This window comes from Dipodomys spectabilis, unplaced genomic scaffold, assembly GCF_019054845.1.
Source record: "Dipodomys spectabilis isolate Male_0828 unplaced genomic scaffold, ASM1905484v1 ptg000081l, whole genome shotgun sequence".
Classification (NCBI taxonomy): domain Eukaryota; kingdom Metazoa; phylum Chordata; class Mammalia; order Rodentia; family Heteromyidae; genus Dipodomys; species Dipodomys spectabilis.
The window spans coordinates 1,052,280-1,064,836 of record NW_024870758.1 but is presented as its reverse complement, the minus strand read 5'-3'; the positions used below and the strand labels follow the sequence as shown (position 1 = coordinate 1,064,836).

Here is a 12,557-nt window from a genome sequence, read left to right as displayed (position 1 = left end):
ATCTCAGTCTCTTGAGTAGTTAGGATTACAGGTGTGAGCCACCAATGCCTGGATATAAGATGATTTCTTAAGAAGACATACTTGCCCTGAGTGTAGGTGGTACCCATCCTCTATGCTGGCAGCAAGAATGGAATAAAGGTGAAGAAAGAAGGAATGTGCTGGCACAGGAATTCTGTTTACTGACCATCATAATGTGATCTGCTCTGCTCTACCATACTTTCCCTACCTTGATGGTCTGAAACCATGAGCCACAGTAAATCTCTCCTTCCTGCTTTGCTCAGGTGTTTGGTCACAGTGATGCAAAACTGTCTTACACAGAAGATCACCCCAAAACATCTTTCTAGCCCATAATCCCAGCTACTTGGGAGGTGGTGATAGAGGTAGGAGGATTGCCTAGGTCGAAAGTGAGAGACCTTATTGAAAAATAAAACCAGAAGGAGCACAGGTATAGCTCTGGAAATATAGCCGTGGTTTAGCATACAAAGGGCCATGGGCTCAATCCCCAATACTGGAAAAACAACAATGACACAATAAATCTTTCTATTCAGTAGTGACAAAAAATAAACAGTGTTCTCTTAGAAAGCAGTTTTAAACTACAGGCTAGTTTTTTTTTTAATTACCACTGGTACAGTGTCTAACCAGCCTTCATACTTTTAAAATTCTTGTAGGCTTTACACTATTAAATAAAATGTGATCTTTATTCAGTTTTTAATAATTACTTTAAAACTTACTGAGCACCAAAGTCAGTATCAACAACAACAAACAGCAGGTAACAACAACAGCAAAAGCATTTTAAAAAAGTATTGGTAGAAGTGTAGCTTAGGAGTGTTTGTCTAGCACATAAGAAGCCCTGGGCCAGAACTTGAGCCCTTGCGGGGGGAGAGGCGAGGATTCAAAACTGGTGATTTTTGCCTGCTGAAGGCTAGCACACACAGCTACTCTTATTTTGTTAAAAACACATGAATGTGCTAAAAGAAATATTAGCAATGCATTAGCACTAAACTAAGCTTCTTTGCAGAATCCCTCATAGAAAACTGAAAATATAATAAATGACATTATATAATTCAGTGTTATTTACTTAGCACCATGTGTGTGGAACACATAGAATTGTTCCAAACTCTAAATCATAGCCTCAAACCCACAATCAAAGAACTAAGGAGCTACTCTATTAAATAATGAACAGATACACACATACACATACATGCACATGCACAAGCACATGTACATGAACACACACACACATGCACAATCTCATAGTCACAGTAAGCATAAGTTTATGTTTAAAAAAATGTAAGACCTAGCCAGGGAGGGTGGCTCATATCTGTAATACTTACTACTAAGGAAATGGAGTTTGCAGCCACACCAGGCCAAAAAAAAAAGAAAGAAAGAAAGAAAGAAGGAAAGAAAGAAAGAAAGAAAGAAAGAAAGAAAGAAAGAAAGGAAGAAAGAAAGAAAGAAAGAAAGAAAGAAAGAAAGAAAGAAAGAAAGAAAGAAAGAAAGAAAAAGTTCATGAGACCGTCATGACAGAAAAGGCTGTCCTTCCAACTATGGTGGGAAGCTATCCAGCTAGACAGGCAAAAAGCAAGATCCTTCTTCAAAAACAAAACCAGTGGGCTGGGAAGGTGGCTCAGTGGTAGAGTGCTTGCATCGCATGCATGAGGCCCTGGGTTCGATTCCTCAGCACCACATAAGCAGAAAAAGCTGGAAGTAGTGCTGTGGCTCAAGTGGTAGGGCACTAGCTTTGAGCTCAAGAGCTGAGAGACAGTGCCCAGGCCCAGAGTTCAGGCCCCACAACCGACAAAAAAACAAACAAATAAAAAAAAAAACAATGCAAAAAGACTGAAGGTGTGGCTCAAGTGGTAGAGTGCCTGCCTAGCAAGCATGAAGTCCAGTATCACAAAGAAGAAAACAAAAAAAGATCCTGATAGTCATATCAGGCTCTTAGCCTTTTCTCCCAAGAATGACAAGAATACTGATGAGAACAAAGGTAAGAAATGAGCCACTACCTCAAAAGGACCACAAAAAAATGACACTATGCCTATTTTGTCAAAGTCATTATTTGCTTAAACAGATGAGACCAGCTGGGAGGGGAATGCTGGGTAGTAGAGAAGGGAAGAGAAAGGTGGAACTTGTTTTCTATTCTTATGACATCAGTGGACATAAGGAATAGCTCTAGGAAGTAGAAAGTCCTTGGGAGAAACCCGAGTTTCAATTATGAATAAGAAACCCACTTCATACAGTCTGAAAGATATTTAATCATGTCTTATACTTGTAACCATGTCATTCTTCTTAAGGTTAAAAAACAAGAGCATTAACGTAAGTAAGAACAACATTTAGCACTTACTGGTAATGAACCCAGGATGGTCCCAGAGTTTTCTTGAATTGAGCAAGTCCTACAATATCAATATAAATGAGCTCCACAATTCTGTCTCCCACAGTTGGGCAACCAGATCTGTTTCCTACAACTTTCTTCATGATTCTGGAAAAAGAGCAAACCAAGAAAGAAAGAAAGAAAAAAAAAAACCTATTAACTTTAAGATACTGAACTTGGCAAATTCAACAGGCAAAAAAAAAAAAAAAAAATCACTCCTTAGAGAGGATGGCAAAATCTTCCCAAACCTGCTGCCTCACTCAATTCCTCTTGTCCATCAAGGGGAACCCAGAACCCCCTTCTCACTCCTACAGAAGCAAGTTTTGGTACATAAACACAGCCCTTGAAGTCAACCACCAGGTAAGTCTAATGCCCTGGCCACTGCAGAGCAGTCTAAGCTAGGAGATCCAGGTAAGTGGTTTCACCTTCCTGAATCTTTACTTCACTTTCCAGGAAAATAAAAATAAAAAGGAATTGGATATATAGCAAGACTTTCTATCTTGAGGAGTTCAAGAGCACTACACTCCTCCTGCTCCTGGTACCTTCATGTAAAGTCAGGTTCCATAGAACTTCTTCCTAAAGTCAGCAAAATTATGTCTGTAAGGGGCCAGATAATAAACACTTTCATCTCTGTCCTAATTATTCAGCTCTGCCACTATAGGATGAAAGCTGCCAGAAATAGAAAGTAACCACAAGTCTGTTGGCATTCTGAAACTAGAGGAACAGGCAGTGGGGTCCACCTGGCCTACTGAACCACAGTTTGCTGACCCCTGGTTCACCCTGTACTCAGTGGTCCTCAAACTCATCTCTACAGTGGGATTAATGGGAGGCATCACAGAATATTTAAGACTGAATCCTACCTCCAGATGTAATTTAATTAGTTATAGGAATGATGAACATTTAGAAACTTCAAAGAGTTCTCTAAAACTTAAAAAAAGATCACAAGTGTTTCAATGTATAGGCACTTTTGGGGACCACTGTTTTATGTTGCTTCCATCATTTTCTTGTTAAATAAAATCCATCTAGCCCTGAGGCCAATGTATGCAAAGACCACTATCAGCTTCCAGGATCAACTTTGCCATGACTATCAAATCAGTCTCTGCTGGTTATATGCCTTATATGCCTTCCCTGAGCATTCCAGGAAATTCTTGTTTCTTGAACTTTGTGGTGCCCCATTTGTATAATCCAGCCACCAACTAACTCACTTCTGCATTCCTTCTTTCCTTTAACAATCTGTTGAACCCCCAGTGTGCTAGGCATTAATGCTGGGTAAGATTCAGTTTCCTGCCTACCACATTTATATTCTAGCATCCACACTTCAATTAGTACTACCAGAATTGTAATTAGGGTAATTATTATTTAATGCATTAATTGCAATAATCAAAAGATTGGCAGATCCTTAACCACATGCTGGTCATCTCTGGAGGCTACAGAAGGCAGGGTGAGTAAGTGGAAGTATAGTAATATGTCCACCTTACAGGGTGAATCTTGGGCACCTCATAAAGCGGGAAGATGGCAACAGGAGGCAGCCTGGTAAAGGAACAACAGTGCTGGACAATTAAGGCACAGAAGACCTCAGAACCCATTTTGAAGTCAAAGAGACAGAGGACTCAACTCTTGGGTCTTCCCTTTAAGGCTCAGACAACTCATGTTTGTGTTGAGCCTCAGTTCCCCATCTTTAAAATGCAGCACCTATTTCTCAATGCTACCAAATAAGATAAAACACAGAGTGCTTAGCATCTGATGCACAATACGTTGAGGCACAACAGTTTGCAGTTAATAGCTTTCATCAATGTTATGACTGTCATAATTGTTGCTATTACCATGACAACTGAACTTTTATGATGGTACATGACAGGTAAAAATCATCAGCAAATGATTTCATCTCAATACACATCTACTAACTTGCCAACAGTTCCTTGAATACAGGAAAGACTAGGGTGGAATGCACATGCATTTAAGACACCTCTCATCTCTAGAATGTTCATCCAAGGCATTTTTTTTTTTCTTCTGGAGATACTTGGCATTGCAACATGACATTTAGTTGCTGGGTAGTATCTGGGAGAAAGAGGATCCAAGTGTCTGCATGGCCAGCTATGTCAATCAAGAAGGGATTGAGAGAAAACGAGAGCTCCCTGCAAATTTCAGTGAAACAGAAGACTTGGGAAACGTTAACAGATGGAGCTGAAAGCTGGCTAATTGAAAAAGGATTGGATCAGGGCTTTCAGGAAGTTCACTGTATCCAAATTAAATTATAAACAAGAACCTGCCTGTTTCAGAATTTAGAAAGCTTGATGTTGAGTTGGGAATGGCATGAATTTCAGCAAGAGACAGGGAATTAGGAAAGTCAATAATGACTTGTGCTGCAGATGCTAGAAGCACCTGTAACAGCAAAGAATAAGCTTCTTAGTTTGAATTTTCTGGCAGTCATTTAGGAAGCCTGGGGAGCCTGCAGCTACAATGAAAACATATTATCCTTTTCATAGTGTATGTTTTTAGGTCCTGAAAATAATCTTCTTATCTCCTTTTTAGTGAATTATCACTTTTATTTTCCTCCCCAAGAAATTATCCACTAATAGAGGGCTTTAAGAGTTTACATTTTTTTGTTTTGTATTCTGATTTTAAAATTGAAAAGTAATCTCCTTACTCCTTGAGCTCAGCCAGTGATGCTGAAATCCTAATGTCATGGCCCAGTAAGTACAGAGATGTAATTAAATCACTCCACTGAACTAATTCACCAAGAGGGCCTCCACTGAATGCTGTCTCCGCGATCTTAAAACCAGATTCCTTGGTCAGGAGTCCCAGATGAACAAGAACCTAGAAAACATTAAAAAAAAGAGGCATATACTAAATTTCACCAAATCAAAGAACGAAGTCCATAATAAAGCTCCACAAAGCAGTCAACTACTTCTCAAGCTGCATTTATATCCTGATGTGATCTCAATATGAGATGTGCCATTTTCTTCCCTGGGAAAAAAGAAGAAGGAAATAATACTTGCAAAGAATACAGCCTTCACAGCTTTTGGTATGGCCATCCACGGGTGTGAGTAATGGGCAGATTAGTCTGCTTTCAAACACTGGGGTAGTTAAAGTCAGAATTAAAGTTAAGCCTGATGATAGAGTATATTTTAGCAATCTGGGCTTTATTTCCCACCCCCCCCCAAAGTCGGCAAATTTCAAACACACAGAAAAGCAGACATGAGAATACTGTCAATACCAAGAGACTTACATCACAGTTTTAGCAATTATTAATTCATGGCCGATTTGATTTAATCTATAACCTCTTTTATCCCAACCTCTCTAGACTGTTTTGAGGTTAATTCTATACATCACATCTGTCGTTGGTACATACTTCAAGCCTTCACTTAAAATATGAAGCCACACCAAACAGGCTAACTTCTTAATATCATCTGATAGCCAGTTAATGTCTGTACTTCCTCAACTGACCTTTGGGAGATTGTGAGGTCAAGAGTATACACAGTATAACTGCCTCAGGTGTTTCATCTTCTTTAAGCTCTGTAATTTCCTAGTACTCATTTGGAGCAAGGTATGTGTGTATGTGTGTCAGAGACACTGAGTTGTAACTTCAATAGTTTCTCTTGCTGATTGCAATCCCAAGGGATTGTGATACTGGTTATTCCATGCCTTGTGTTTATGGTGAATTAGTAATTAGGTCTTCAGATGTGATCAAGTTCTGACTCAGTTGTCCTGACAATTTATAGGTGATGCTGTGTGCTTGCATTGGTGGGAATGATATCGGAGTGTCTGCGTTGGCTGTTAGTGACTACCAGCAATCATTAAATAGTCCCATTAATGTATGAGGCTGCGATACATAGTTTAACATTCATTTATTCATGAAAAAAATTACTTCTCAGACATTTGGTCACCATGAGATACAGTTTGTAAGGAATTAGCCTGGTATATTCTTTCACTTTCTTTTCTAGTTTTCAGAATAAGTTTCAAATCATGCTTTGAGGTTTTTACTTATTTCTTACTTATTTTTTAGCTTGTTTTTTAATCTATTGTCAGTACTGCTGGGTCTTGAACCGAGGGCCTTGTGTTCTTGCTTGGCTTTTTCTCTCAAGACTAGCACTCTACCACTTGATCCAGAGCTTCGCTTCTGGATTGTGGCTAGTCTATTGGAGGTAATAGTCTCATGAACATTTCTGCCTTGGCTAGCTTCAAATGGAGATCTTCAGATCTCATTGTACTGAGTATCTAGGATTATAGGTGTAAGCCACCAATGGGTTAATTTTAATAATATAAAATAAATATATATATAAATATATTAATAAATATAAATAGTATAATAATAATGATATAAACATAACTTAATGTAGTCCAATAAATTACCCTATCAAATCTATCCCAAATTGGCCAGTAAGAACTTTTTCCAGTAGGCTCGATTATTTTTTTTGGAAGGGATGCGAATACTAGAGTTTGAATTCAAGGCTTTGCCATTGCCAGAGTGGTGCTCTACCACTTGAGCCACAATCCAAGTTCCTTTTGCTTTAGTTATTTTTCAAACAGGGCTGTGCTTTTTAGTCCAAGGACAGAGACCATAAACTTTTTGCCTCAGCTAGTCTCAAACCATGATCCTTCTGATTTGAGCTACCTGCATAGCTAGGATTATAGGAATGAGCCAATGTGCCCAGATATTCCTTGATTCTTTGGACACAGTCCTAGCAGCCTTTGGTAATTTCTCAGCTCTTGAGTATGACAAAATGTTCTGAGCTTATCACAATTCCTGTCTCAGACTATAACGAATCATTTTTCCAAGAACTTTTATATACCACCTAGTGCAAAGAGCATTTAGAGATCAAAGACTCTAAGGGACTCTACTTAATTACTGTTTGGAGGCTTTTTAGTGTCTCTAACTGGGAAAATTAATTTTCCTCAAAGATAAAATAAATCATGAGTTACTACTGTTACTTCCAATTCAAACCTTTATAGAACATTATTCATTTTACAGCTTTTATTTCTTCTCTTCCACAATGAGAATCCCACTTCTCGAATGTAATTACTCATTTGCTGCATCTCAATATTCACAATAGATTCCACATAGTATAGGGAAGGAATTGGCTTAACATATTTTGCTATTCTTTTTGTCCTCAGTGATAAACCCACCTGAAAGCTTCCATTGATAGTATTGGAGAGACTTCAATACTATCTTCCTCTCTCAGCCCATATGAAATCTGGAAGGATGTGTCAGTTGATCTATTTTACTTCTCTTATAATTTTTAGGTATGGCTTTTTAAATTGAATTTTCCCACTATATAAACTGGCTCCAATATCCAATCTACAAGGTATAGTATCCTCAGAAATGTTTAGTTTTGATACCTGTTACCTGATAATCCATTGCCTTCTTCCCTTTGATTTTCTTATTGGGGCAGAATATGCATAACATAAAATTCATCATTTTGATGGATTCATTTCAGTAGCATTAAGAACATTCACACTGTTGTACAACCATCATCCCCATCCACTTTAGTACTTATGTTTATTTTTTTTAATTTCTGAGAGAGGGTATTGTTAAGTTTCCAAGACTGGTCTCTACCCTTGTCCTGCCTCTACCCTCCAAGTACTAAGATTATAGGCATGCAATGACAATGCCTAGCTAAGTTTTCCTTCCTTCTTTCTTTCCTTCCTTCCTTCCTTCCTTCCTTCCTTCCTTCCTTCCTTCCTTCCTTCCTCCTTTCCTTCCTCCCTCCCTTCCTTCCTTCTCTTCCTTCTTTTTTAATCCCCCTCTCTTCTTTAATCTAAGGGCTTCATAGTTACACAACTTGTTTGTTAATAGCTAGCTCTCTACCACTTGAGACATGCCTCTAGCCCAGCTTTTTGCTGGCGCACTGGAGATAGAGCCTCTTAGACTTTTCTTCCCAGACTGGCTTTGAACAGGATCCCCTATGTCTTAGCCTCCTGAGTAAATAGGATTACAGGAATTTGCCACTGATACCTAGCTCATCTCCTTTATTTTTAACTTTATGGTTTATCCTTCAACTTGTAAAACTATGAGCAATAAGCATATGCATATTAGTTATGCACTATACAGGTGTAGGTAAATGTTTATACATATATTGTAGATGTAACTCCCTTTCCCTTTCAAAAATAATTATATATATATATTACTCTTTACCTAGATTTGTTTTACCTAATGATATATTCTAAGGATTAAATCCATCGGAAATGTGCCCATCTGGTGCATCTGGCCATATGTTTTCCCATACACAACTTCTTGGTACCAGAATGTTTGGTTTTGTTGTTTTACAAACAAGCAAAACTGACTGATATATCAACCTGTGCTTGTGAATATTACGACGTGTATCTGTTATTTTCCTTGTCAACAATATCTAATATCTAATTGCTGGACTAATTAGTCAAGCAATCACTATTAAACTTAGTCTGTAGTTTTTTTTAGATATGGGAGAATATTATTCACTTTGCTTAATTCTGAAATGAGAACAGCTAATCCAATACCATGTTGCTTCTAAGCTAGAATGAATAGAGTAAAAGAACTTTTAAGCCCAAGGACATTTCAGAAAATGTCTTTCTAAAATGAGAGAGGGGATAACAAGTTCAACAAGAAATGTACTCATTACCTTATTTATACAAAAAAAGAAAATTTCTTCCTAAGTACCTTATGAACTGAAATGGACTCATGTTCAATAAAATCTCCAATAAAATCTTCAATAAAAGCATCACCCAATAGAACAGCAATGCAAATTCACAGGCTGCCCAAAACACAAAACAAGTAACAAAAATGTAAGAGCTTCCTGATGATGTAACCGGAAGTTCTCAAAGGCTAGACTCAGGTTAAAAAAAAAAATGGGGAAATTTTTTCCAGTAACCCGAGAGAAACAATCAGAAAGGTCTAGAGAAAATCTAACAAGCAGATATTCTGCTTAAAATATCTGAGAAATTGTGCTGGTCTCCCCTAATGGGAGTATTGTAGTAATGAAAAACCCAGAAAGGGATGTACAAAGGCTGATCCAATTTCTTGAGGGAATGTCATCTGACACATGACCTTTCTCTTAGTCTTCTTTCCAAGCAAAAGCATGTTTTAAAAGGAAACTAGCATCTCATGGAAGCGAATGAAAAAGAAACTAACTTTCTTCCTCTTTCTCTTTTCAAGGTTTTGCTTTTCTGCCAGGGACTTGATTGCTTGGATCCATGCATCAGCCATTCGCCGGATCCGTAGTCGCATCCAGCGGAATTCTTCATGCTTTTTCATCATATTGTAGAGAATATTAAAATCCGTCCGAATTTCTGCCTAGAAACAGAAATTTAATAAAATGAATAGAAGATAAAAAGCCAGAGAGCAAAAATAGTTTTCCTGATGTGACATTTGAAAACTTGAAAGAGAGAGTCAATTAAATCCAAGGCTTCAACACTGAGTCTTGTCTTGCTTCAGAGCTTTTACTTATGGGTCACAGGACTGCAAATTGAAACACAGGCCCCTGACTGCTGAACTGCTATCAGGGACATCATTAAAAAAAAATTAGAAATTGAGAAAGGCAGAACAGTCATTGCAAACCCCTGAGCCATGTTAAAATGCCAATTTTACAGTGAGTCTTCTTGACACACCTTGAAATTCTCTGTGTCAAAATTGATTGTGCCACTCAGATCTATTGTTAGGCAGCAGACCACTGACTTCAGCTGAAGTCAGCTCTGAACAGGCTCTCTGACATCATGTAGGTTGCCATAGAGTTTCTTTCTGTCCAGAGTTAAATGTGGGAATAAATGCTCATCTAACATTATATCACAGTCCAAGCCACCAAAATGTCTGATTTTCTAAGGAAGTTAAAAGTCCAAAATACTATGTTTCTACCACAGCGGAATACAAACTTCAAATTCAGGCCAGAATAATTTATAATCCAAGAACTGTATTTCCCTGCCCCTCACCATGACTCCCCTGCTATTCTGGATAATATAGGATTCAAGTGGTGATTGGAAGAAAGGAACAAGATAATAGCAGTTCTTACTTTATAAGACACCTAAAACACACTGAGCTCATCTTCCAGCAGTCACGATAGTTTACTCTAAACATTCATCTCCCTCCCTGTCTCCATAGACTCCTAACGCCCCAAATCTTCAACTGTAGTCAGACAACCATGAAAATGTGGGCAATCCTCCCTACTGCCTGTTCTTGTGTTTTTTTATTGGAACATAGCTACAATTTACACATAGGTATCACCTACAACCACTCTGCTAGAATAGCAAAACTCAGTAGCTATAGCCGAGATTATATGGCTTGCAAAAAGGAAAATATTTAGGATCTGGCCTTTTAAAGTAAACATTCGCTGACACCCAGAGAACAGACTTCATTGCTCAAGGTAGCATACAGGTTTTTCATAGTCTCTTTCCTACCTTCGACTGTCATCTTAAACCTAGTTTATCCAAAACACTCTGGCTTTGGCCACTGATTCCTGCTGTACAACACCAAGCGCTCACCGTAACATACTGGAGACCTCCTTTTCCCCCTGACCTCATAGGAAGTCACTCATCATTTTCAATTCAGCTAGAGTGTCATCTTCTCTATGCAATCTACCCTGACTTCTGCAGGCTGAGATTGCTTCTTCCTCTTTAATTCCCATTGGCCTGCATTAAAGCATTATGACAGACATGGCTGTTATTTATAATCATCCCCTCTCATTAGATCACCAAGGGCCTCCACATCTGGCACTGGGTCTTATTCCTATCAGTTGCCCATCATTTAAGGACCCACAGAGAATTGCTCAATATATAAATCTATGCTAACTGGCTGATTGATTTGGTTACTTAGGGCTTAGGACTGGTGACAGTTCTTTAGTAGAACACTATTTCACCCCACGGCTGGCACTTGGAGACTCCACTTGTATCACTCATCATCTGACATAAATGCACAAGTCTAGGAAGAGTTTTCCAAAATCATTTACCAATGAATTATGATCAGCTTCTTCATAGGGATTTTTTGCTCTCCAAGGTAAATGAGGACACCAATTTTCAACCTGAAAAACATCAATCATCAATACTAAGTACGGTGGCTCATCTTCAACTGGATTAATGCACCTATAAAGGGCTGAGGACATTCCTGGCATGGAATGAACACTGTGTTAATGCGGGATATGATTTTTAGTCAAACTCCCAGGACTTCAGTCAACCGTCCAGATGCAGGTGCCCCAATCAGTGAAGCCTCAGCATAGATCAAAGGAGCACACGAATAAACTTCACACCTGTCCTGAAAGCATTTTACAGGGACTAATTCCAAAAAATCATTTAGTGCTCACACTTCTATTCTAGAGAGAGGTTGGCTGATGGCAGAAAAATTCCATCACTGCCACAGGGGGAATGAGAATGCAAAAGTGCCTTGGTGTCCATTTAGCAAGCAGACAGGGATGATTTGTTATATGCTCTGGCACTCTGGGGAAAGGAAGTAAGATGGCATTGGAGCTGCAGAGCTCAATCACTATCTGAGGATTCAGGAATGTAACTGATCATTTAAAACAAATTGGTCAAAGCTTTCTCTCATTTTCTGGCTGTTCGGATTATCTCGAAATAAGGTGGGAAAGAAAGGCTATCAGAGGAAGAAAGGAACAAAAAGGGAGTTATTCGGTTGGTGTGCTTGTGAGAACCATTCTGGAAGACAGATTGTTTTGTCAGTGCACACGGGTCTAGAAAAAGCAAAGAAAGTGCCACATTTCATAGGGATTACTTCCATGAAGGTTACCAAAGAAAATTAGGAAAATTAATTTCTAGTAAAAAAAAAATGAGAAATAACATCTGGTCTTTGTTTAAAATAGCCACAAAAATTTCATCAACTCTTTGCTATACTATAATGACATTATTAGCGAGGACTACAAAAATGCTCTGAAAATCAATTTTCTACAATCAGGAGGGCCTAGATTTAGCAGAGTAAGAATGTCTTTGGAAGGTCACTGAGGTAGCAGCTCTACGAAGGGACACAGCCGATGGATCAGAAAAATCAGTCAGACAAGAAAATAGTTTACCCTCAAGGTCTGGTAAGTTTTTAAAGAAACTGCAGCTTACCTAATCTAGAAATTATTCCCGATGCAAGGTGATTTTTACTATGATCCCAAATAATTGGCCTTATGTGCCTAAAATCATCTGCCACTGCTAATGATCCAAAAGCAGTGAGTGGCAAGTTTAGAGAGTTAAATTGGGGCTGGAGGCATGGCTTCAATAGTAG

General features: G+C 38.5%; 1 protein-coding gene across 3 annotated transcripts in view; it reads right to left on the bottom strand.

The window, feature by feature from the left end:
- Mgat5 (alpha-1,6-mannosylglycoprotein 6-beta-N-acetylglucosaminyltransferase) overlaps positions 1–12,557 on the bottom strand; it is a 228,350-nt gene that overhangs the window by 125,916 nt on the left and 89,877 nt on the right. For all 3 annotated transcript variants that reach the window (XM_042683383.1, XM_042683384.1, XM_042683385.1), the window contains 4 exons: positions 11,287–11,358; positions 9,480–9,641; positions 5,019–5,188; positions 2,345–2,479 (listed from right to left, as the gene is read on the bottom strand). In XM_042683383.1, coding sequence (XP_042539317.1) covers positions 2,345–2,479; positions 5,019–5,188; positions 9,480–9,641; positions 11,287–11,358 — 539 coding nt within the window. The remainder of the gene's footprint in view (positions 1–2,344; positions 2,480–5,018; positions 5,189–9,479; positions 9,642–11,286; positions 11,359–12,557) is intronic.